Consider the following 24,290-nt stretch of genomic DNA (forward strand, 5'->3'; position numbering starts at 1 on the left):
GTGAGCAGACGGCCCAGACCGGCGGCACCTGTGCTGAGCGCGGTCCGAGCGCTGACACGTCACTGCCACCTCCCTCCGTGTCGCCGACGCCGCTGTCACATCCTCCCCACCCGAGCGACACAGCCCCACGCGGGTTTCGTGTCAAGCGATGCGGCAGCGCTGGGGGAGCCCCGGGCCGGGAGCGTCGCGTCCCGGAGGGGAGCGGGACCGACCGGACCCGCACGGACCGCACCGGACCCGCACTTACCGGGGGCGGCGGCGCCGCGCGGGACGGACTCTGCGTTGCCCATGGGCGGACGGAGCGGGGCCGGGAGGGTCGGTGCGGGGCGATGCGGGGTGCAGGACGTGCTCGGGCAGCTCCGCGCTCTCGCCGCGATTCGAAGCTGCCGCCGCGCCCCGCCCCGCGCCGGCACCGCCAACCTGATAGGCTCGGAACGGCGCGGCTCAAGCCGAGCCGGGTTTGTTCGGGTCATACCGGGTGGGCTCAGCCCGCGCCCGTCTAGCCGCAGGAGGAGGTGCCCACCCCGCTGTCATCCCAAATATTCCCATCCCAGTGCCCGCACCAGCCCGGGGACGGTGGGATTAATGGAGAGGTCTCTCCCTGACAACGCAGAATTGTTTTCGTTCTGAAAAGGCTCTAAAACACAGCCCCGCAGCACAGCTGTCCCCTTGCTGTCAGCTGTCCCGGGCACAGCTGCTCCTAGGAAAGGTCAGGAGCCAATGCCACAGAACAAGGGTGAGGATTTCCTCCCCATCTCAATCAGCGTGTGGTCCTCTCGTGCCACAGAGCTGGGAGATTCCCAGCTGGGATGAGTCCTGCCGCCTTCTGTTCCCCATTATCTCGTTTACTCTTCTGTTTGGCACGGGACTGATGTGGACTTCGAAGGCAGTAAGAGAGCAAATTAGAAGGTCTGAAATTCCTGAGTGTTTCTACTGTCGCAGCGGCCCGGCCACCCCTGGGAATAACAGAAAGAAGGAAAATGACCGTGGGGAGGCCACCATTTGTCCCAGTGCCGGTTTCCTCCTCCGCAGCTGCATCCAGAACATCATTACTGGGTGCCAGCAGCTCTGAATTGCTGAAATAGAGATGACGATACATCCTGCCCTGAGAACCATGGACAAAATAATGGGAACATGATGTGCAGACGAGTGTGTTGCTGCTTGGAGCCTGGGAATGGGCTGAATCCAGCAGGAAAGGAACCGCGGTGCTTTTGCAGGAGCGCTGCTGCCTTCCCAGTGCCCACAGCAGACACCAGGGTTATGGGCTGGGAGCCCGGCTGAGGAAGGGATGTCCGGCTCGAGTGTGAGCAGGGGGTGACAGTGACATGCGGATACTCCTTATCTGGCTGCTAATGCACTTTTTATCTCCTCTCCTAGGCGCGAGCGATGTGGCAAGCCTCTCGTACTTGAGCGACCTTCAGAGCAGCCTCCTGAGCCGGCGGTGCTGTCCTCACACACGGCAGGTTATTGTCCCTCATCGCCAGGTTTGGGGGCATTCGTGTGGCTTGAGTTTCTGATAATAACCCTGTGACAACAATCCAAATCCAGCGCAGCCTGGAGGAGACTGAAGTCACACCTCATCAGGGGCTCCAATTTCTGTGAGCAGTGGCAGGACCCAGGGAGCGGCTGGAACTGTGCCAGGGAGGTTTAGGTTGGAGATCAGGAAAGGTTCTTCCCCAGAGGGTGCTGGGCACTGCCCAGGCTCCCCAGGGAATGGGCACGGCCCCGAGGCTGCCAGAGCTCCAGGAGCGTTTGGACAGCGCTGCCAGGAATGCCCAGGGTGGGAGTGTTGGGGGGTCTGGGCAGGGCCAGGAGCTGCACTGGGTGATCCCTGTGGGTCCCTTCAACTCAGGATATTCCATGATTCTATGGATAATAACAGCAGCACGAGGCAGAAGTGCTGAGTGTTTCCAGTGGATCCTGAGCAGGTTGGGACTGGTGGCAGACGGAAGCTGCAGCCCTCTGGAGCTCCAGCTGGTGCTACAAAAAGTCAGAGAAATCAGTGCCTTTCTCAGAGGCAAAGGGAGGAGGCATCTCGCTCTGTTTGTTCCCAGAGAACCCTCAGACACACTCACATTCCTGAGGAGGGCGAGTAGCACACGGAGCAGCTTTCCCAACCCTCTAATAACAGGGAAGTTGCTTCCACCTGAGCAGGTGCAGTGGGAACCTGGGTGCAGAGGCAGCACGTGCAGAGCTGCTGCTGCCAGGGCAGGGGGCCCGGGGGCAGGAGCTGTACAAAACCTGCTGTACAAAACCTGCTGTACAAAACCTGACCCTTTTTCTGCAGCTGGGCCACAACCACGGCCTTGCCCTCCTGGCAAGAGCTTCCCAACTGATCAGAGCAGCCTCCTTTTATCTACATCTTCTCCCACCACTGCTCTAGAAGCCACCAGGCTGTCCCCATGAGGAGGAGGACTCCCAGGAAGGTCACATCACGTCCCTCAGGCACCTCTGCTCTGAGGGACAGAGAAAACCCTGAGAGGGGATCCAGGGGAGTTGTGTGGCACCTTCCCATTTAAATCCCACTGGTCACTCTGGAAAGGGCTCTCAGGAGGCACTGCCCCAGCTGCTGGCACAGCACAGAGGTTCAAGGATGATGTTCTAGCAGAGGCTGTCTGTTTTCTTGGGCAGCTGTTGGCAAACCCCTTTAATCCCTCCCTGCATCTTCCCCCCATAAAGGAAGGATAACACCACTCAGGGAGGGTTGAATGGTTGGTGTTTAAAGCTGGCCTGTCAAGTTTGGCAGTGTCTTGAGCAGGGAAAGGGCTATTGAGCATCACATCCCCCAAAATAGCCCCTGCATTATCCTGGACTCTTCCTGTGCCAGGGTCATGCTCTGGACAAAAGCCCAATTAGGTTAAATTTTCATATTGTTTTTTCCACAGTTGAAATATCACACAGAGCACAGATTTCCCAGGGAGACTTGGAGCCAAAACGCATCGATCCTGACCTGAGGAAAGGCTTTTTTATTCCAGGCAATCTGGCTGGCAATGACCACAGTAATGATTTTCTTTAAATCACAAACATCTGTCTCTGCTGAGAACTGAGCTGAGCTTCACCCACTCACTCCATGCCAAGACCACCAAGAATCTGTCAGGCAGGACTAACCTTCAACATGTGTTACTGGCCTGGAACCAAAACCCTTCACCAAAGAGAGGTTTAACTCCCTTAATCTCTCCCCCCTCAGCTCTAGGGACAGAGGATTTGCACTGTGAGGTGGCTGGCACAGCTGCATGGGGCAGCTTCCCCAGCAAGAAATGAGGAGGAAGACACTGGTTTGCTTTCCTCTCCTCTCCCTTGCTCTGCAGGCCCTGGAAGAATAACTCACTACATGGAACACACAGAAATGAGAGCAGCCCTTGCAGAGGCAGAGCATTGAAGAGGTTGCCCAGGGCACATCCAGGCTCAGCAGGTGCCTGTGCACTGGGAGGTGCTTATGGAGAAGCCCTCAAAGTTCCCTGTCCCGTTGTGCAGCCAGAGAGATGCTTGGGAAAGGTGCAGGAGACACCCTGCATGGAGCAGGATCAAGGATCAAGCCCTTGCTAACACAGTGATATTTTTAGTTCTGTCAGTGTGACCCTTGAAAAAAACATATTTTCCTTCCCAAAACTCTGATAAATGCAGTAAGAGCAGTAACACTGAGCTGCTTTTGTAGTAGTTTTATCAGCAGATCTCAAAGCATTTCACAAACCTTGGTCCCCAAACTGGAGAGAGCCCAGTCCCCAGGGAAGAGGAGCAATAGGGTTTTCACCACAGTGAAAACTTAGAGGCTGTCCTGGTACAACCCCCCCCATTTCCCAGTGCTCAGACTGGGTTTATACCCCACACCTTTAGGGCATGTCCCTGCCCAGGGCAAGGACTTGGAACTAGATGGTCTTTAAAGCCCATTCCAACCCAAACCACCCCATGATTCTGTGATCTCACCCAAAACTTGGACTCTCTGAGTGCCTCCCACTCCACTCTGAAGATGCTGTTGAAGAGCAAAGAGTCACACTTTAGTCACTTCACATTTTTCAGTGCCCAGCTCTGTTAAGGGCCACTCGCAAAATAACAGAACTTTGTTCTTTCTGTGAAGAACAGCTGAGTGATGTGACAGATCAGCACAGCTGATTCAAGTGAGGCTCCCTCCAGCATCCCTTGAATCCTGACCTTGGATGACTGTGCCAGGCAGTGTTCTTCCCCCACTTTTACAGCATTTTCTCTCTCTATAAAAAGCAGATAACAGCAACACTGAATTCTCCCCTCAGGATGCTGTGGGAATTAAACAGGTAATTATTGTTAAGGAAAGCAATGCTCTGAAAACACAGGTATAGGGACTGGGCAACTCAACTGCATCATCGCTGTTCTCGTTACAGACAATAAAATCAGTTATGCAGCCCCTCCTGCTGGGTCTGCAGAGACACAATCAATGCCTCTGCTTTGAATTTTTCACTGAACCACAGAATCATTGAGGCTGGAGAAGAGCTCCAAGTCCATCGAGTCCGAGCTGTGCCCCATTCCCACCTTGTGCCCAGCCCAGAGCACTGAGTGCCACCTCCAGCCCTTCCTTGGGCACCTCCAGGGATGGGCACTCCAAACCTCCCTGGGCAGCCCCTGCCAAGGCCTGAGCACCCTTTCCATGGGGAAATTCCTGCTGCTGTCCACCCTGAGCCTGCCCTGGCCCAGCCTGAGGCCGTTCCCTCTCCTCCTGTCCCAGTTCCCTGGCAGCAGAGCCCGAATCCCCCTGGCTGCTGGCTCATGTTCATCCTCTATCAGCAGCATCCCCAGGTTCTTTTCCGCAGGGTTTTCCAGCCGCTCTCCTGTCCGGAGCGCCGCTGCGGGAATCCCCCGCTAGAGGGGAGCTGCTCCCCACAAACCGCCCGTCCTCGGCGGCAGCAGCGGCGCGTCCCGGGCTCGGCTGGGACAGCAATTCGCAAGGGTTGGTTTTCACCAAAAAATGGTCCCGGCGAGCCCTGTCAGACGAGTGGAGGAGTTTTCCTCTCGGTTTAGCTCGCGGGAAGGGGTTTGTGGCGAGTTCTGGTGGTTCCACGCACACGCCCAGCCCGGCTGGTACCTCCCGGTTCATCTCTGGAGGGGAATCGCGATGCTCCGGCTGCACAAAAACGATGCCAAGGCAGCCAGCAGCAGCCGAAAAAGGGAGACATCCTTCCAGGGAGCTACTCCAGGGTCTTCCCCAGACGAAGCTAAGCGTTTTCATGCCATTAGAGTGTTTTGTAAGATGTCAAAAACTCTGAGGAAGGTTTCGATAACCACTGGCCCTGCAGGAGGGAGGCGATGCCGTGCGGGCATCCCTCACCTGCCGCTGCTGCCTTCTGTGAACAACCTTCCCGGGGCCAGGAGGGGGCAGGGAGGGCAGGACCGTCCCTGCTGCGGCCACAGCAGCCCTGTCAGACACACCGAAATGTCATCTGATAAAGGCACGGAAAAACAAAAGGAAAACCAAACCCACATTTCTGCAAGGCCACATGAAATGAGATCACTGGCAGTTCCCCACCCTGGCTTTGTCCCCCAGAGTGTTCTGAAGCCACCCCAGCCGTGGCCCAGCCCAGCAGAGGGCACAGACACCCAGAACACGCTGTAATTACAGACACGGTTAATGAAGTGGTACCCGACACCTCCCAGCCGCAGCTCCAGCATTTATTGGGCTGAACACCACGGGGTGATGTTTCTGTGTCCCTTTTCACCCTAGAGCTCATTCAAGGCTGGACATGCCCATTTCTGGCCTGGGAATTTCATGTTCAGTGGATGCAGGCAGGTGCACAGACACTGCCCTGGGGACTCTGTGCACTCCCTGCAGCCTGTCCATAGCGAGGGACACTCCTCAGACACATTCACCCAATTCCCTCATCCACAGAAAACCTCTCTGGCAGCTCCCCACAGCCCCACTATTGTGGCCTCACAGTATCCAGGAATTCACAGATGAGTGTCCCAGATCCTTAAATTCAGCCTGGGAAAAGATTTCTGTGTAGGAAAGAAGATCCTTCCTGAGAACACAGTGAGCAAGGCACCCTTATTTACACTCCTGACAGCTTTTTATTTACTCGTTTTGCCACAGCTATTTTAGAGGTTGTCATATGAGATGGAAACTAAAAAAAAACCCAAAAAACTTCTGGCTAATGTGCCAGCAAAGCTGGACAAGATGATTCCCTGATTGTGACTCTTGTTACCACAAGTTAAATCACACTTAAGGAGGTTCTCAACTACTTTTCTGCCAGACTGAAAATCCAGGTGTGACATTTTCTCATTATAGCTAGAAAAAAAGTTGTTTATTACATAAGATCCATCCCTCGGTGCCATGGAAGAGTGGGGTGGTGCTGCAGGTTTCAGGGCTACACAAGAAGGGTCAGCAACAGTTTGAAGTGGGGCTGGAAGTCCAGATGTGTGAGGTGTCTGAGGACAACTTCTGCTTTGGCTTAGCATGAGTCCCTCCATCACTCCCAGAAGTCACAGGATTTAGTGGGCTCTCATTTCAAATGGAAACACATGGTGGAAAATGAGCTAAGGAATATTTCAGAGTGAGTGGAAGCTGATAAAGGTGCTGACATTTGGCGCCTGGGGCCTGGCAGGGTTACTCAAGCGACCTGAGCCTGACTTCTTTCCATCCCTCTCTCCCCTTCGTTGATTCCTGGGTGATTTTTAACAGGTTACTTCATTACTCAGTCCTCTCTTTCTTTTGTGCAGAGGTGCTGGAGACTCAGCTCCTTGATAAGGCACAGCAGGTTCTGCAGCAGATGTGACTGCAGCATGAATAAGAGCCTGAGCTCACCGGCACCTCTGTGGTGGCCACCGCTGACTCAACGTCTCACCGGTGACATTGTGCTTACTGACACACCAGCTACTGCCCTGGTCACTCAGCACCACCCTCCTGGGACTCCCAGACACCCCTTCACACCAGCACGGCAGAGGTTTCCTCCCCAGGTGGCAGAATTTTGGTTGAAAGGAGCCACCTGGGTTGGTTTTTTCCTTCTCTAACAGGTTCCAGATGGCCGGTTAATGTCCCATCACACTCTGGAGGTGCAGGTCAGTGAGTCACAACCTGCTTTTCTCCTCCCTGCTTCTCTCTGCAGCCTGGATTTCGCTGTGAAAGCCTTGAGTTGTCCAAGCCGTTTCCCAGAGTCCTGGGAACGCACAGCTCCAAGAGCTCCTCAGTGACAAAAGTGACACAGAAACAGCACAGCTGGGACAAACCTCCCCCAGGGCTGAGGAACGGGCTTTACTTTACCCAGAAAATGCCATAAAAGTCCAGAAAAAAGACCAAGCAGCAAATAAAATCAGCACTGTGGGCTACACTAACCTGCCAAGGGCTCCTTTGGTGTGGGAAGGGGAAGTGCTGGAGGTAGCATGACCAAGGTATGTGGGAGGAGGCACAGAAGGAAAGCTGATCCATCCTCCTCCTTCGCACCGCTTCAAAATACGAGAGCCAGCAGTCAGACGGGGAGGCTCTAAATGTCCAGTCAGCCCAGGAGGACAGAGCTGTGTCTGCAGCACTTAGCAAGCCTGAGAATGTATGGCCAGGAGGGTCAAGAGAGCTCCGTTGTGCAAGCAGGTTCTTAAAGGACTGCCTGGGTTTTTTCTGTTACTAATGATGAGAACATTGACCTCAGCTCCTGCTGCATGGGCACTCCTGGACTGGTCAGGTGGACTCAGCAGGGCTGCCTCTACCACCCTCCCTCCCTGGCCACATTGTTCCCACCTGCAGCAGAGGCAGGACACGATCAGAGCAGAGGATCCAGAGTGAGGGCTGCCTTCCCTGACCCATCTGCAGCCACTCTCCATCTCCCATTCTTCTCTGCCACCCAAAACACTGCTCAGGTTTCTCCCAGAAGCTTGTACTGAGGATGAGCAGCTTCCCTGTGCAAAGCCTGTGTGTAGCCAGGGACACCTGTCCCACACCTCTGACCCCAGTTTCCATGCTCTGGAAGGAGCACTGGTACCTCTGGGGTGGCAGGAGCTGGCGTGAGGTGTGCTGCCCAGGAAGGGTTGGGGGTTAGGAGGGTGGTGTCTACTCACACAGGGACTTGTCTTTTTTAGAGTCAGAGTCCCCTCCCGAGCTCCCTCGGGTCAGGATGTGATCAGGGTCCCGGGCACAGACACCTAGGTGGGCCCACTGCAGAGACAGCTGGGACACAGATGTGGGTTCACCTTCCCCTTCTTCTGAAGTGGGTTCCAGGACTTAAAAACCATTTCAAGGCCAGGTTGGCTGGAGCTCTTGAGCCACCTGCTCTAGCGAGGTTGTCCCTGTCTGTGGCAGGGGGGTTGGAATGAGATGATCTTTAAGATCCCTTCCACCCCAAACCATTCTGTGGCTCTGACCCTCCCCTGAGGCAGTAACTCACCCCCTACTCCTCCCCTTGGTCCTGTGAGGGTTTGGGAGGGACAGATCTGTGCCCAGAGGCTCCAAGCCGTGCCCCAGTGCAATGAGCAGGTCAGTGCTGGCAGGGCAGGAGGCAGAGCAGGACAGGCAGCACCGAGGCTCCTGCCCTGCCTGCACAGCCGGTTCCAGGGGACAGCAGGGCCAGGGAGGCTCCCTGACTGCCCCGACCAGAGCAGCACTGCCTGAAACACTCCCTGATGAGAGGGGTGGGATTCTTCAGAGCATCCATAATAATCCCTTCACAGGCCCTCATCCATTTCCTGGAAGCTTTGCCTTTTTCTGCGCTGTGAAGCGCAGGCAAGCCTGAAAAACCCGTTTGGTTTTGTTTCATGTTGATTTTGTGTTATTTTTTCCCCCTCTGCGCGGCTGCCAGCGCTGCTGTGCCGTTGCTATGTTTTGTGGTGGTTAAGCACAGCACGGCTCCCGCTGCCAGCACTGACGTGAACCCTGCGGATCTGGAACGAGTCAAACCGGCCCCACAGCCCTGCAGGGACAGCGTGGGGCCACCCCTGCCCCAGAGCCCCCTCCTCACACCCCCAGCGCCCTGCAGAGAGCCTGGGATGGGGGGAAGGAAGCAGCAGCTCTGCATTTCAAAGAGTCAAACTTTTCAGGGGAGGCTGTGGTGACGCCAAAACAGCTGGAGTGCAGCTCAAAAACTTCCCAAGTGAATTTTTGGACCCTCCAAGCTGAGGTTGGGACGAGGTGGGTGTAGCAAGGTGGGGGTCGGGCTCTGCTGCCAGGGAACAGGGACAGGAGGAGAGGGAACGGCCTCAGGCTGGGCCAGGGCAGGCTCAGGGTGAACAGCAGCAGGAATTTCCCCATGGAAAGGGCGCTCAGGCCTTGGCAGGGGCTGCCCAGGGAGGTTTGGAGTGCCCATCCCTGGAGGTGCCCAAGGAAGGGCTGGAGGTGGCACTCAGTGCTCCGGGCTGGGGACAGGGTGGGAATGGGGCACAGCTCGGACTCTGATCTTGGAGCTCTTCTCCAGCCTCGGTGTTTCTGGAATTCTCTGATGCTGGCAGCACTGTGGGTGGAGAGCATTCCCAGGGGTCTGATCATCTGTGGGGACCCAAACGCTGTCCCCCAAAGCGTTCAGGGCTGATTTGCTGCAGACACACGATGCCAGCCCCCAGACCGGTGGGGAATGATGCAGAGGAGGGTGCTAGGCTGTGCCCCCAGACCTTCATCACCCCACTGCCACCTCTATGGAATGCCCAGGGCAGCAGGAAGAGGCTGGGGTGCTCACCCCAGCAGCTTCCTGTGTGTCAGGAGAGGCTCAGGGCTGCTGCTGGGATTGCAAAAAACCCTCGCCTTCGCCGTGTTTGAGGCTGGTTTTTGCCAGCGTTACCAGGGTACAGCAGTGACTAATTCTCTCCGAACTTTCAGTTTCAGCCTCAAGCACTGCATTTCAGAGGGACCCGGTGCACGCTGTGTGGGTAAAAATCCCTGAGACAGCTCAGGGCTGTGGCTATCTAGGGCAGAAATACCCAGATCCAGAGATCATCCTCATCACCCCAGTGCCGTGCCGAGCTGGCAGAGCCAGACCTGGCCCCACGAGGCAGATGGGGCAGGGATGAGCACACTCTCCCCTCTCTGACTTTCCTACAGCTGCTGAAATACTGCTGGCCAAAAAAAAATCATCTGTGTTCTTGCAAAGTAAATGAAAAACGCTGCAAAAAGGAGAATATTTGCAGGCGGGAAACTGAGCAAAATGCAGTGAGCAAGAGAGTTTTTAAGTAATTTCTATAAAAGCAACCTCCGGACACTCGTTAGACCTTAATCAGCAATTAAGGAGCAGCAAGAGGGGTGAAGACACAAAGATATGGATGCTTTTACTTGTGGGGAACCTGTGTTTAAACACCAGCCTGTGCATCCCTCCTGCTCTCCAGGAGCCCTCAAGGAAGCCGTGGGGCTCCGTCCTGCACATTCTGGAAAAGTACAGCCACTGGGAGAAGGCTCTGGATGAAGGCTCCGGGGCAGGGAGGGGGGGTTTGCTTCCACCCCTGGCGTGTGAAAAGGAATACGGGCCTGGAAAGGTGCCATGGAAATGGCTTTCAATAACAGCCTCTGGAGATGGGGGAGCGGGAGGGGACAGGGCCCCGCACAGCTATGGCAGGAATGTCCCCTCAGGAACTCGCTGTTCCTTCCTGCAGCACCAACGTCACTGCGCGGAGCAGGAGCCGGGCAGCGAGGCTCACACAGCCCCTCTGCTGCAGCTCCTCCAGCAGGGATCCTGTGAGCCCAGCCCCACAAACACAGCCCCTTCTCCAGGGGGAAACGGGGAGGAGAAGGGAAATGCGTGGATCCACGCATCCGGCTGCTCCCCAGTGCTGAGAGCGAGCTGAAGAGAGGCCAGGGGCACTCATGCTGCCCTCAGAGATGTGGCCAAAGGCCTTGTAAAGCCCCCATGTGAGTTCCCCATGGGTCACGTAGGGGGTTCCCAGCACAGCCAACGCCTCCAAGGGTGGCCCTGGCTGTTGGTGAGCATCTCCTCCATCCTTAAGTGAGAGGAGAAATCCAGCACACCCAGCCGGTTCCTCTCCCACCTGCTGCATCCTTGCAGAGGGGCTGGGTGGGCACTGGTCTGACACGGCCACTTTGTCCCTGTGGTCAGCACGAGGAAGCTGAGGGTCCCACGCACACCAGCCATGTGCAGGGGGAGGAACGAGGCAGCAACGAGCTCCTGGGCAGGCAGTGATCCCAGAACCACTGAGGCTGGAATAGATCTCCAAGATGGAATCCAGCCTGTGTCCGACGCTCACCTTGTCCCCAGAGCACTGCGTGCAAAGTCATTTCTCATCTCTTCAGCTGCCTTTCAGAGACCCATTACTGGAGTGGAGGAGGAGGAGGGTGGGGAAATTGAGATCTCCAGGACTGGTGATTTGGTAGAAGCCAGGTTGAAAGAGGAACAGCCCAGAGCAACTGGTGCCACTTCTGACGTGGTGATATTTTATCTCCACTTCTGTCATGGTGGGAAGGGCAAAACAATGGGGAATTAGCACCTCTTCTCCAAGGGTTAAACTGTGTTCCTGAATGGAAACCGGCTGGTGCAGGGGAAGGGGGAAATGCAGCCAGAAGCCAGCCAGAGCTGGTGAGTGGCCTGGGCAAGCACCGTGACAGATTTAGGCTCTGCAGTGCCTGGATCCTTTATCCACCAACATCCAGCACCCTGCTCTGCAGCTTCACCTGCACTCAGCTGCTCCTCCCCTCGGCAATTCTGTGCCTCCCCCTTCCATAAGGAACAGTCTCCAAAGCTGGAAGTGCTGTGGTGGCACCACGTGCAGCACCTGCCCGTGGAAGAGAAGTGTCCCAGATTGTTGTAAGAGAGGAGAAATCCATCTGCAGCACCGCACAGCTCAGCACGGACCAGTCTGTTGGGAATGGAAACCTCCCAGAGAACAGTCCTTAGAAACAGAGAACTCTCTCCCTGAAGGACCCAGCTGGACATGAGTGTCTGGCTCTAGGTGAGAACACAAGTCAGAAACATTTCATCCAGTCTCAAAACCACTAAATATTCCCCAAAAAGAACATCAAAAGGAAAAAGCTGTTAGCTTTGGAAATACCAACTATTTCCACTTCGAATTTATGGCTGAGGAAAAGCCCTTGCTGGTGCACAGGTGAGTGGAGGTAAGAGAACAGCAGGTTTCAGAAACAGGACTTGGATTAGCACCATGATTAATGTCACACTTTTTGTGCCACTTGTCGTTGCAGCGTGGGTGCTTAGAAAGCACTGAAAAAGTGAAGAATGGCAAATTCCTCATAAGCCTTAAAGAAAACTCTTTTACATCCTTTTCTATCTTCTCAGAAGCCTTTGTGTCATCACCAGCCCACCTGTGTGTCAGAAGAGGAAACACTTCAGACCTCCACTTTCAGATGCTGCCCTGGCAGAACCCACAGCCACGAGGAGTCCAATCCATGGCCCTGCACATCTCTTTCTGCCTGGGGAAGAGGTTCCTGCAGTGAACAGCCTGGCAGGGCCTGCTCCAGCACCTGGAGGCAGTAGCAGAGCTCCTTTGCTACCCCAGGAATGTGACATCCCCTGTCTAATGCAGCCTGCAGTGCTGTTCAGGGCCTCTGGGCATGCAGCAAACCAACAACTCCTTTTGATTCTTTCTTTTCAGGAATTTCTTTAAGCCCTGCTGGACAAGTGGCATTCTGCTCCTCCTGAGATCTGGTTGATCTGGAGTGAAAACGGGTCCAAAATTGGCGAAAGCAACCAGCGAGTTCGCAGCTCTGCATTTAGCATCCCTCTTCATCCCTCACAGCCTCGCTAAATGTTTTGGAATCTCAAACTTCCCCAGCAGCCTATTTCAAACAAATGCAAAGCTCTCCAGCGTCCTCAGCAACCCCCAGCTGTAAATCAAACCCAGGCCTTGCTGATTCCTGATCCATGAGCAAACCATTGGCAAGGAGCATTGGAGAACAGAGCTTTCCCTCTGGATGAGACCTTCACGGCCACCAGCTCTCCCTGCTTTTTCCTTTGCCTCTCTTCCAGTTGTGCCCAGCTGTTTCTCTCTCTCTCCCTGCTTCCAAACCCACGAGTTTCATACCAAAAAAATCCCCGCACCCCCCACCCAGGAAGATCGTTTTGCACCAGAAATAGAGCGTGCTATACTTGGGATGCAGCCCGGGCGCCTTAAAAATAGCAGCTGGTGGTGCCAGGCAGGGCTGTGCCAGCTGCCAGGACAGACAGACAGGGTGCCAGTGGGCAGGTCCTCCCCTCGCAAGGCCATAAATGACCATGGTGCTGCCCAGCAAGCCAATGGGTGCCTGGCAGGGGCAGCAGGGTGGGCAGCACGGTGCTGCGCCCGACTGAGCGCTGCCGGCTCCCTGCTGCCCTCGCCGGGACCCCGCTCCCCACGCTCCGCATTCCTGCGGCTCATGGAAGGCATTAACACCAGATAAAAGTACAGAGGAGCCCAAATGGAGCATCCTGACGTCAGCCATCCCCGAAAGCCTGGAAGGGAAGCTGTAAACAGAGGAACAAAAGGAGTTATAAACACCCCATCCTCACTGGCGCCTGCAGACAGGCGTTTAAAGGATCGACAGACACAAGGGAAAGGTGCTGAAATTTGCGGGCTGCTCAGTGCTGCCATGCCTGCTGGCTCCCTGAGGGAGGAAAATCTCCTGATGGAGTCGGAAGAGCGAAAGAAAGACTGAAGGATATTTTTTTTTCCTGCTCGCGAGCAGCTTTGTTCCCTTCTGTTCCTCCCCGTCAGTAGGAAAGGGTGGGAACGATTGTTCGATCCCGCTGTTCAGCTGGCTCCTCGCACTCCCTCGGCTCAAAGCGTCCTGGTGACGCAACAGAGGCTCCAGCCAAGCCACAGCAGCCAGCAGAGCTTCAATTTTGACCAGTTCGACTGTTCCACTCTCCCTGTGCTCATCTCAGCGGCCGCTGCAGCTGCCTTTGTGCACCTCGGAAAGCCCTGAGATGTTGGGTTCCTCATTCTCCGCCAGTAGTGAGGACTAAAGGTGTTTCCAAAGGTCATCTAAGGGTGTTTCCAGTGGTCATCTCCTGTCCTGAGGTGCCAGGTGTGACCCACCTAGACGTGGGAGTGGGAGAAGTGGCCACCACACAGACATGGTTACAGGAACATAGAATAGCCTGGGTTGGAAGGGACCTTAAAAATCATCTCATTCCACCCCTGCCATGGGCAGAACACCCTCCACTGTCCCAGGTTTCTCAGAGCTCCACTCAGCCTGGCCGTGGACACTGCCAGGGATCCAGGGGCAGCCACAGCTGCTCTGGGCACCCTGTGCCAGGGCCTGGCCAGCCTCAAAGGGAAGAATTTCTTCTGTATAACTGAGCTAAATTTCCCCTCCAGGCTGGCACCCAGACAGAAGCTTTGCTCCCCCAGCAAAGCCCAGAGCCACAGGGGAAATGCCACATGTGCCCAGACACAGCCCGAGTTCACAGCTGATGCTATCGCAGACGACACGTGTGGGACTCAGGGCTTTGTTTTAACAACAAAGCCCAAGAAAACATCCTGTAATGTAACACTGAAACCAGCACTTACGTGATTAAAGACCCACCAGCCACGGAGTTTACGGCATTTGTTTGTATCAGCAGCGTCCCTGGCACTCGGCACTTCAAATCACTGAAAAGCAGCAAAGTTCACTCCTTTCCATCCTGTATTTTATATGCAGGATGGATTCTTATAATCACTGAATATCCTGAGTTGAAGGGACCCACAGGGATCACCCAGTGCAGCTCCTGGTCCTGCCCAGACCCCCCAACAACCCCACCCTGGGCATCCCTGGCAGCGCTGTCCAAACGCTCCTGGAGCTGCGGCAGCCTCGGGGCCGTGCCCATTCCCTGGGGAGCCTGGGCAGTGCCCAGCACCCTCTGGGGAAGAGCCTTTCCTGATACCCGACCTAAACCTCCCTGACCCAGCTCCAGCCATTCCCTGGGTGCTGTCCCTGTCACAGAGAGAAGACTGGACGTGCCTTCGGGACTGCAAACAATTGGTGTAATTTTGAAGTTATTTATCACCCCAAAATCCCTTAAACACATCTCTGCAATCATCAAGATTTCATTGCAGAAGACAGAAAAGGACAGAAGTTTCCAGTTGGTCTGCAAGTATCACAGAGTATCAGGACAGACTGTTAAGAGTTAATGCACATCTGTGATTTATATCCTCCCTGAATTAGAAAACCCTGGCATTAAAACCACATGGTGCTATGACCCAGCTGCCAATTAACAAAACCTTAACAAGGTTTGAAAGAAGAACAAGATACTGATGTGTGAAAATTCTACCATAGATCATATTTGGACAAGAATTTCGAGAATATACTGAAAATAAAACACTTCTTCCCAGTGTGTAAAAGACCTGAAAAAAGCCATCATTAGCCATCTCTACCACAACTGCTGGAGAACAAAAAAACCTCCTTTCAAATAAAATTAAATTATATCAGAAATTAGAAGTCTAAAAATGACACTGTAGTTTATTATTTTAGTACAGGTGTGAGTTACATTTGGCTCTTTTGACTGTAATTCAAAAAAATATGCCGAGTAGTAAGAACCTGTTCATTTGCAGCCAACTGGTTACTGAGTTAGAAGGTAACTACATCATATCAGAGTCCTCTGGGAGATTATTTTTAAACCTGGCCTATAGTTTAGGGATGAAAATGTATTAATATGAGAGGGGCTGGTGTCATACAGAACCGTTTGATGAGAAACGCAGCATTTTCAGTGGCCCTCGTGATAGCCCAATGTGGTATAGACAATGAGGAGACTGGAATGACCTGGCTGATGAAATTACTGTTCCTACAGCCCTGACTCACCCGGTCTGAGCATCAACCAAAACCTGGGTGAGATCTAACGGGGTTCCTGGTGCCCACTGTGCTTCATCCCCTTCCCAGTCACTGAGAACATCCACGAGCATCTTCTCTGCTGGCTCTCAGAACACCTCCAAACTCCAAACCGGCAGCACATCATTGCTGAACGCCCACCTGGAGCTCACCCACAGCTCCCCTGTGCCAGGAGGGGAGCTGGAAGCTGCCCACGGTGTCTGATCTCACCCCCTCCCCTGCGTGCCAGGGCTGCGAGGGGAAGCCCAGAGCGAGTCATCAGGAAACGCATGCAAATGCTCCAGCTTGAGAACCCCGCTCAGGAAACCCCCAGCCCAACCTCCCCGGGCCCTCAGCCACCCTTCAGCCCCTCGCTTGTGGCTCAGCACACCCAGCCTGGCCCTGCCAGGGGGGAGAGCAGCCCCAGAGGGTGGCTACCAAACCCTGGGAATGAAAACTCCCACGGCAAGGGAAGAAAATCAAACCCACACCTGAAGGACAGGCTGCCCACACCATGCAAGGACTAAAACCAAATCTTTCTGCCCTGGTTTTGACCATTTTTCTTACAACAACAGAGCCATCTCGCTCTGTGCCAGACTAACAGTGTCAGGTCCAGGTAGGACCTTGGCACTGCTCTCCAGACAGGCACAGGCTTGTATAACTGCACTTCCAAAACGGGAAACAGCTCCCAAAACCAGGAATCCTTCACCCAGCCCAGCAGCAGAGCAGTTCAGCTGCTTGCCCTCAGGTACCTGGGTTCATCCCTTGGAGGTTGTGCTCAGGGTTCAGGTCAAAGTCCCCACAGCAATGCCAGAAAATTCTGCTTGTTCCCAGTCTCTCCTTTAATACCTTGGTTGCATTTAACCTTTCACACCCCTGATGGATGCTAACAGGGCCCACCTTGGCCATGCCACTCCTGGATTGCCAGCCCCCATCAGCTGTGGCCTCTGGCCCTGCCCTGGAGTAAACAGAGTGTAGTGGGAAGCCACACACAGCACGAAGCTCAGAGCTGTCCTTTCAGCAGGAGTGGATTTGTGCCTGTGTTTTAGCTGTGCTCCCGAGCTCCCTCCAGCCTTGGATGGCAGCAGATTTGGGGAAGCCAAAGCCCTGGGCAGAGTCTCCCTACCTGCTCGGTGTCTATCACAGACATTGCTGCTGGACCAGCAAAAGGATAAGAAAGAGGTTTAGATGGAGTTTGAGGTGTCGTGATTTCTCACCACGCTGTGACAGTCACACACCACAACCTCTTCTCCTTCCCCATCCCGCTGTGCCCCTGTGGAGCTGCGGAATGGGCTGCACTTAAACACCAGCTCCAGACGACTCTCAGTGCCCTTTCTGCTACCCTGGAGCCAGGCAGAAGAAAAAACCCAGGTGGTAACCGGGCCAACAAGATTTGCCTGTGTGTGAACTGGATGTAATGTTCTTTTTGTTCAACGCAATGGCATCACACGTCCTTGTGGCCCTGCAAGTCTGATCCTGGGGTGACTAATTCAGGACAGTCCCTAAGCCTGAGTACACCCTGCACCTCTCCAGCGCTGATTACAAAAGGCAAAAGCTTTGAGACAAGGGGATTACTCAAGACACGTCTAATCCGGGGCTCTGGGTCTGGTTGTCATGTGATACCTGGGTAGGCTGTATCCCCCTGAGTCCTGCATCCTGCCGGGGGGATTACACAGGGCTCCTGTGCTGCGTCCCCGTGTGGGCTGGCCAGGGACACCCCTGGGCTGTGGGGACACGTCCGTGGGTGCTGTGCTAAGTGCTGCCATGAGTTGTGTTCTCTTTGGGGTGTCATTGCCCAAGCTCTGGCATTTTGGGGACCCGAAATGTGTGTCCCCATCCCTGCTCTGCACAGCACAACAATGGCCATTGTTTGCCTTCGGGGCGGGTGAGCAGCCTCTGGTTTGGGAAGAACAAAGCCCGGAGCCAGTTCCTGCAAACACAAAACATGCCTTTTTATCTCTTCGTGACAAATTGGTTTGTCAGCAGCAGGAAGTGATGTTACTGCCGTCCTCACCGAGGGGAAACTCCTCGTGGTTTCCATGGGGATGTATGCAACCGGAGAGCTACAGATTTATATAAACTGAAAGCCCCGCACACGCCTGCTGTGTGCTGGGATTCTGGGGGCTGGATAAGAGGGGATGGTCTCAGCTGAGTCCTGCTAGCACGGGGGGACAGCCAGCTCATGTTGGAGCCAGAGAAATGGGAGTTCGAAGCCCCAAACCCGGGTGAACTGCATGCTTTGATATTCCAATCAAACAAAGCAGCAGAGCTGGGAGAATAAAGAAGGGGTGAGAAGTAAAGATTCTTCCAAAAAATTCAGCCCAGCTGTGCCACCAAGGCATCCTCCTCCTCTGCCCCACACCTTGCCAGCCATCCTGCTCCTTCCCCACTGCTCCCAGCGAACCCCCCAGCGGATCCCACCCATCTCCCCAAAACTGTCCCACTGAGACGGCATTTGGCAGTGTCGCTCTGATCTCTCTTTCCCCCTTTCCCTCCCCTTTACACCGGGAGCCGTTTGGGATCTGGGTGCCATCCCATCCACAAGAAGTTTGCAGGAGTCTGAGGCTCTGGGCAGAGTCGGATTACAGGGAACAGCAGAAGGATCCCGATAAAGACTTGGAAAAGGGCACCGGGTGTGGGAGCCCGAAGCGCAGGTGGGTGGCTCGCAGGGAGCGCAGCCCCGCAGCCCCGGCTGGCTGCTCACAGCCGGCTTTGTGCTGAAGCAGCTCTCTTTTGCACCCCTCTGTCAGGTGCCTGCTTAGGTTATAAAAGCTGATCTGCTGCCAGGTAATGAGTTTTATTGTTCCAAGAAACACATAAACAAGCTCCAGCGGCTGACAGGGAGCGGATTTCTGTTTGAATTGCGATTAACAGGCAGGATTTTTTTTATCAGTAGCATGGCCAGGGCTGCCAAGGTTGTATTTTTCCACTGAACAAACTCTGCTTTGCTTTGAAGGTGAAAGTTTGTTCCACCCTTTACTGCAGGTGTAAAAAGGCTCATGTATTCAGAGACAGTCTTGCATGCTTAATCAGGACAGCAATGGCAAGTCCGACGTGCCAAGGGATTTTCCATGGACAAAGGGGTTTTGCAGGATTTGCAGCACGGGACAGGTTTGGGGGAGGATGTTCACTTTGAGGTTCAGGTACACTTGAGGAAAATAAGAGTTTCTAACTTCTCAGTGCCCAGGGATCTCTCCTCCTTTTAGCTGCTCCATTTTTTTTTATCCCTCGGTGTCAGGTTGAAAGTCGGTGACGGCTGACGCGGGGTGCTGACGACAGAGCTGCTTCGGAGGGGCAGCTCACGTGGACGAACTTCAGAGGCAGCAGTGCATCATCCTGTCCTTCAAGGGCACCTTCTCCCAGGAGAAGAGTCCCGGATTTTAGCACCATTAATACCCCAGCTAACTTGCAGGATTGCAGCAGGAGTTTGTGGCACTTTGCTCATCTTGCTACATGACGAGAGCACAGCTGCTTTGTGCTCACAAAAACCTTCATCTACAAACGTAAGACCACAACTGCTTAAATTCCTTGATTTTAGTCATAACCTGCTGTGTGTGCCCAAGCAAAACCACTTTTGATGAGGCAAAGGTTGGATCTGACTCTTTGAGCATCAGATATGCAAGGACTGGTGGCTGCCTGCTGGAATGAGTATGGGAAACCCAGAGTGCTCCCGCTCCCTCAGCATCCCTCCTCTCCCTGGTACCAGCATTACCCTGCCTAGGAAATCAAGCCTCCAGCTGCATCCCACACCCATCAGCTTCCCTGGGAAGGGGTTATCACAGCAGGGATGCTGTCCTGCCCCACAGAGCCCACGAGAGGTGCAGTTCTGTCCCAGGACCCAGTGTTAACCCTGCACCCTTTGCTGCCCATCACCCTCCAGCTCCTGCCTGGCTTTGGCTGTGCTCCATCAACTCTCCTCATTGCCTCAACAGAAACACCAGATCCAAGCCACTCTAGCGATAATCTCCAGCAGGAAAGAATTTATTTGGGTCTGGGTAAGAAAAAAATCGGTGACTTGCCAGTTACCTGATCCCTTGTCATGCCCCGATTTGTTTACAGAGACAGCCCAGCCAGCCAAATACCTCACTCCAGGCACCAGAGGCAGTTTGAGTTGCAAAAAGGATTTAGGGAGGTGGGACAGAAAAAGAAAAACACTTTGTGAGTTTGTGCCAAGCCTTAGAGATCTGTTACTAACAGGTTAATTTTTAGACTTAACCTTTCAAGCATTGAAAGTAAACAAGGAATAAGGAAGCTTATTCCTCCTTCTTAGGAGAAGGACTATTTTAAATTCACTGTAGCCCAGTGCCCAAGTCTCAGCTGGTTCAAACTGTTAAGAGCCATCAGGGCAGCCAAATCCACTCCCAGCTGAGAAACCAGCCTTGGCTCGCTGCCACTGCACACAATTACACGGGGACAAAGAGAAGCTCAGGTTAAGAACCTGCAGTCGTTTCTAGTCAATTATGCTGTTTAAACCCATTTTTCTCAGCCAAGACCCGAGGCCAGCAGTTGAAAATTACAGCTCTTCACCCTGGAGCTTCCACGTGAGTTTTGGGAGTGTGAAAGGCAGTATTTTAAAAGAATATATAATCCAGGTCAATAGAAATACCATAATTTATTCTGTTTGTATAAAAAAAGTTATAATCATGTAACAAAACTATGTCTTCATAAGAAGAAATATATTATTTCACATCATAAATAAATCAGCAAACATACAACCCTTGGCAACTCAAAAAAAGCACTCGCCTGGTGCTTTCACGTCAGTGCTTGGGAAACAAGAAGAGCTGACAGATATACACACACACAGGATTATAGTACCAAAAAATACTGAGGTATTTGGTTTCTCTAGAAATGAAACTTTACGTTTGTGAAGGCAAAAAAAAAAAAAAAAAAAAAAAAAAAATCAAACCGAGAACAAAAAAACCCAACAACAATGCACTAATATAAAAATAAATAAATAGGACTGTCATATAAAAGGGGACAGCATCAGTGTTGCTCAAAGTGTCGAGGAATGGGAATACTGGTGAGCATGCTACTAAACATGGAGCAGGCTTAGGACAGACAGAAGACAAGGAGGGACAGCTCAGGAAGAGCCAGTGTCCTTTGATCTCTGTGTAGGCATCCAGATATTTGCTCGAGCAGTCAGAAACACCTGGTTTCTCTGGCATTGGGTGAGCTCCTCTCCATTTACGACACCGTTCTGGGACACGCGAATGACTCCCCACAAAACACAAGTGACACTGTCCCTGTAGTTATTGCACTTCTGAGACAGCAAGTCTGAGTCCTGGCCACATTTTTCACCTGCTTTTTCAGCAGCTGGGGGAAGTAGTGATGGGGCTCTGAAGGTAGTTCAAAGCACTGGATGTGGTGTGAACTGGGATGGAGACGGGGAAGTTGAAGACCGTGGTGGTCGATGCCCCTCTGTCCAACACTGCCATCGCAGGGCTCCCGGCTTCTGCTGAGCAGTTGGGGGCCAGGACCTGCGACTCAAATTGAAGCAGCTGCCCCATGAAGCTGAAATTCGGGGAGATGATGCTTCTCCTCTGCTTGACAAACTCGAAGGCTTCATCCAGTTTGACTCTGTTGGTCCTCATGAGGTAAGCGAGGCAGATGGTTGCTGAGCGGGAAATGCCAGCCTGGCAGTGCACAAAGACCCTTCCTCCATCATTCTTCACAGAGTCTGAAAGAATCAAAGCACACAGTTAGCAAACAAGTCCCACTGCTTTCCATAGGGAAAAGCACAGCCTGCTGTTTACATTTCTTTAATCCATCCCTTCCTTAGCCTAATAGGTGCACCCGGAGCTTTTGAGACAAAGGGAGTCTTTGTCTTGAGGAAAGCAGCTATTTTCACTCTGGGCTCCAATTCCAATTATACTAATAGCTCCTCCAGGTCACTGTAGCAGTTTTGCAAGATTACTTTAATACTGATCCGCTTAAATTCACTCTTTTCTGCAAGACCAGTGCCTCTTGAATCAAGATTTCAAACAGCTTTACGAAGCTAAGATTATGCCTGTGAGTAGAATTAAATTAATGGAAATGTTCCCCAAGTGTATCTTCCCAGTGGAATGTTATTCCCCAGTTCCAAGGGCAGGTTTTACTGGGGGAAAACTATGCCAAAAATCACTTCCCAGGGGGACATTAACCCAGAAAAAGAACGGACTGTAAAGAGAGCTCGTTTACCGATGAAATCGATCGCCTCGTTGAACCAGGAGCTGATATCTGCCTTGTGGTTGTCCTCCACGGGGATACTTTTATACTGGTAGTGCCCTTCGAAGTGGTTCGGGCAGTTGGCCGAGACATTGATCAACGCCGTGATCCCCAAAGCGTCCAGCATGTCCTTGCGGGAGGCGTGATAGGCGCTTCCCAAGTACAGGAACGGCAGGATTTCCACGGGCCCGCCCTGCAACACAGAGGAACAGCACCGGTCAACCCCCGCCCGGTGCTCCTCGGCAGCGCCCGCTCCGCTCCCCGCGGCGGCTCCGCCCGCTCCCCCCGGCGCTCACCTGGTCGTAGAGCGGGGTCCCGCAGGAGCTGCAGCCCGAATCGGCGCTGCCGGGCGCGGGGCTGGCGCTCAGGGGCAGGCTGAGCCCGGCGGGGGCGGCCGGCTTGGTGCAGAGCTCGGAGCAGGCGGACGCGAAGGCTTCGTAACCTCCTGCGGGGGCAGAGCGGAGAGAGGCGCGCCGGGTGAGCGCCGCGCGGCCGGGGGGCGAGCGGGGCGGCCCGGCCCGGCTCCCCCGTCCCCTCCGGCGCCCGCGGGGCCACTCACCCTTGAGGAAGCAGATGCGGGCGCCACGGGCCTCCCTGCAGAGGGTGCCGAGCGCCAGCAGCATGGTGCTGTCACGCTTGGGCACTTCTAGGTCGGCGCTGCGCTCGTCCAGCAGCACCACGGTGTGGAAGAGCCCCTGGCGCAGGCGGGCGCGGAGCTCCTCGTTGGGCACGACGTGCTCCAGCGCCAGCGCGCCCTTGGCGCGGCGCCGCACGATGGTGCTGAGGCGGACGTTGCAGGAGCCGCGGATGTGCGCGGCGTTGAAGGAGAAGAAGGAGCGGCAGTCGAGGACGAGGCACTGCGCGCCGCGCTCCTGCAGCAGCCCCCGCAGCGCCTCGCACTCCAGCGCGCACACCCTCAGGTTCACCATGGCTGGGCAGCGAAGGGAAGGAGGGCAGGGCAGTGTCCGCGGAGGTGCCACTGTCCCCGAGTGTCCCGGTGTCCTGGCCGCGCTCGGCCGCTCCCGCCTTTATATGGGAGCCGCGCCGGCGGGCCGGCGTTTTCTCAATGGGGCCGCGTCACGTGGTGTGAATGGGGGGGGGGGGAGGGCCCGCCGCGCTGGGTGACGTCACCCTGGCCGCGCGCCAGCGCGGGGCGCGCCCGGCCCCGTCGGCGTGACGTCATCCTGGCCGCGGGGCGGCCGGGGAGCGCGCGCGGGCACGGGGGCGCGCACGGGTCCGTGTGTGAGTGAGTGTGAGACCCCCGTATACACACACCCACACACCCATACACACACCCATACACACACCCACACAGCCACACACCCATACACACACCCGGACACACACCCGTGTGCACACGGGCGCACGCACAGACACGGCCGTACTGCACACACGGCCCCCGATGTGTGTATGTATAAATATGTACACACACAATCATGCACACACATACATATGTGTGTTTTTATACATACGTGTATGTCTGTGTAGGTGTGTGTATGTGTCTGTGTACCTACGTGTATATATGTGTCTATGTATTTATAAATATGTATCTATATGTATAACTGTATATATTTATAAATATATATGTGTGTAAGTATATGTATATATTTATAAATGTATATGTGTGTAAGTATATCTATATATTTATAAATATATATGTATAACTGTATACATTTATAAATATATATATGTATATATATGCATAACTATATATTTATAAATATATATATGTGTAAGTATATGTATATATTTATAAATATATATGTATAACTGTATATATTTATAAATATATATGTATATATATGTATAACTGTATATATTTATAAATATATATGTGTAAGTATATGTATATATTTATAAATATATATGTATAACTGTATATATTTATAAATATATGTATAAGTATATGTATACATTTATAAATATCTATATGTATATATATTTTTATATATGTCTATTTATAAATATATATATGTATATTCATATATTTACAAATATGTATCTATATTTCTCTGTGGGATTCTGCCCCTCTGCCCCGCTCAGGTGAGGGGATGGAACAAGATGATCTTTAAGGTCCTTTCCAACCCAAACCAGTCTGTGATTCTCTGAAATATCACATATACACACATATACTCTGTGTATGTGGAACACGGGCCCACAGGGGCATGCTTCAGTGGTGGGCTCAAAATGCGGGGCTAACGGCTGTACTCAATTATCCGAGGGGTGTTTTCCAAGCTGAATGATGCTGTGTTTCCACACCCCCTCCTCCACCCACCCGTTCACACTCCCCCACCCTGTGCCCACCACTCCCGGCACAGGAGCACTGGGGCTGGGTCCCCTCCCTGCCAGCTGTCCCCGAGACTCCAGGCTGGCTTTATCCTTCCACTCCCCAGCACTGGCTGCTCCCTCCTTTCCCACAGAATCC

The 24,290-nt window shown here is 53.6% G+C and overlaps 1 protein-coding gene across 1 annotated transcript; it reads right to left on the minus strand.

Annotated features, from left to right (window-relative positions):
- Positions 1 to 20,254: 20,254 nt before the first annotated feature.
- Positions 20,255 to 22,886, minus strand: DUSP1 (dual specificity phosphatase 1). Its single transcript, XM_039559797.1, has 4 exons — positions 22,425 to 22,886; positions 22,162 to 22,310; positions 21,839 to 22,058; positions 20,255 to 21,338 (listed from the first exon to the last, which is right to left on the minus strand). The coding sequence occupies exons 1-4, from the start codon at positions 22,792 to 22,794 to the stop codon at positions 20,968 to 20,970; spliced, it is 1,110 nt and encodes a 369-aa protein (XP_039415731.1). The 5' UTR covers positions 22,795 to 22,886; the 3' UTR covers positions 20,255 to 20,967.
- Positions 22,887 to 24,290: the final 1,404 nt, after the last annotated feature.

The sequence above is a fragment of the Corvus cornix genome, chromosome 13 (assembly GCF_000738735.6).
Source record: "Corvus cornix cornix isolate S_Up_H32 chromosome 13, ASM73873v5, whole genome shotgun sequence".
Taxonomy (NCBI): domain Eukaryota; kingdom Metazoa; phylum Chordata; class Aves; order Passeriformes; family Corvidae; genus Corvus; species Corvus cornix.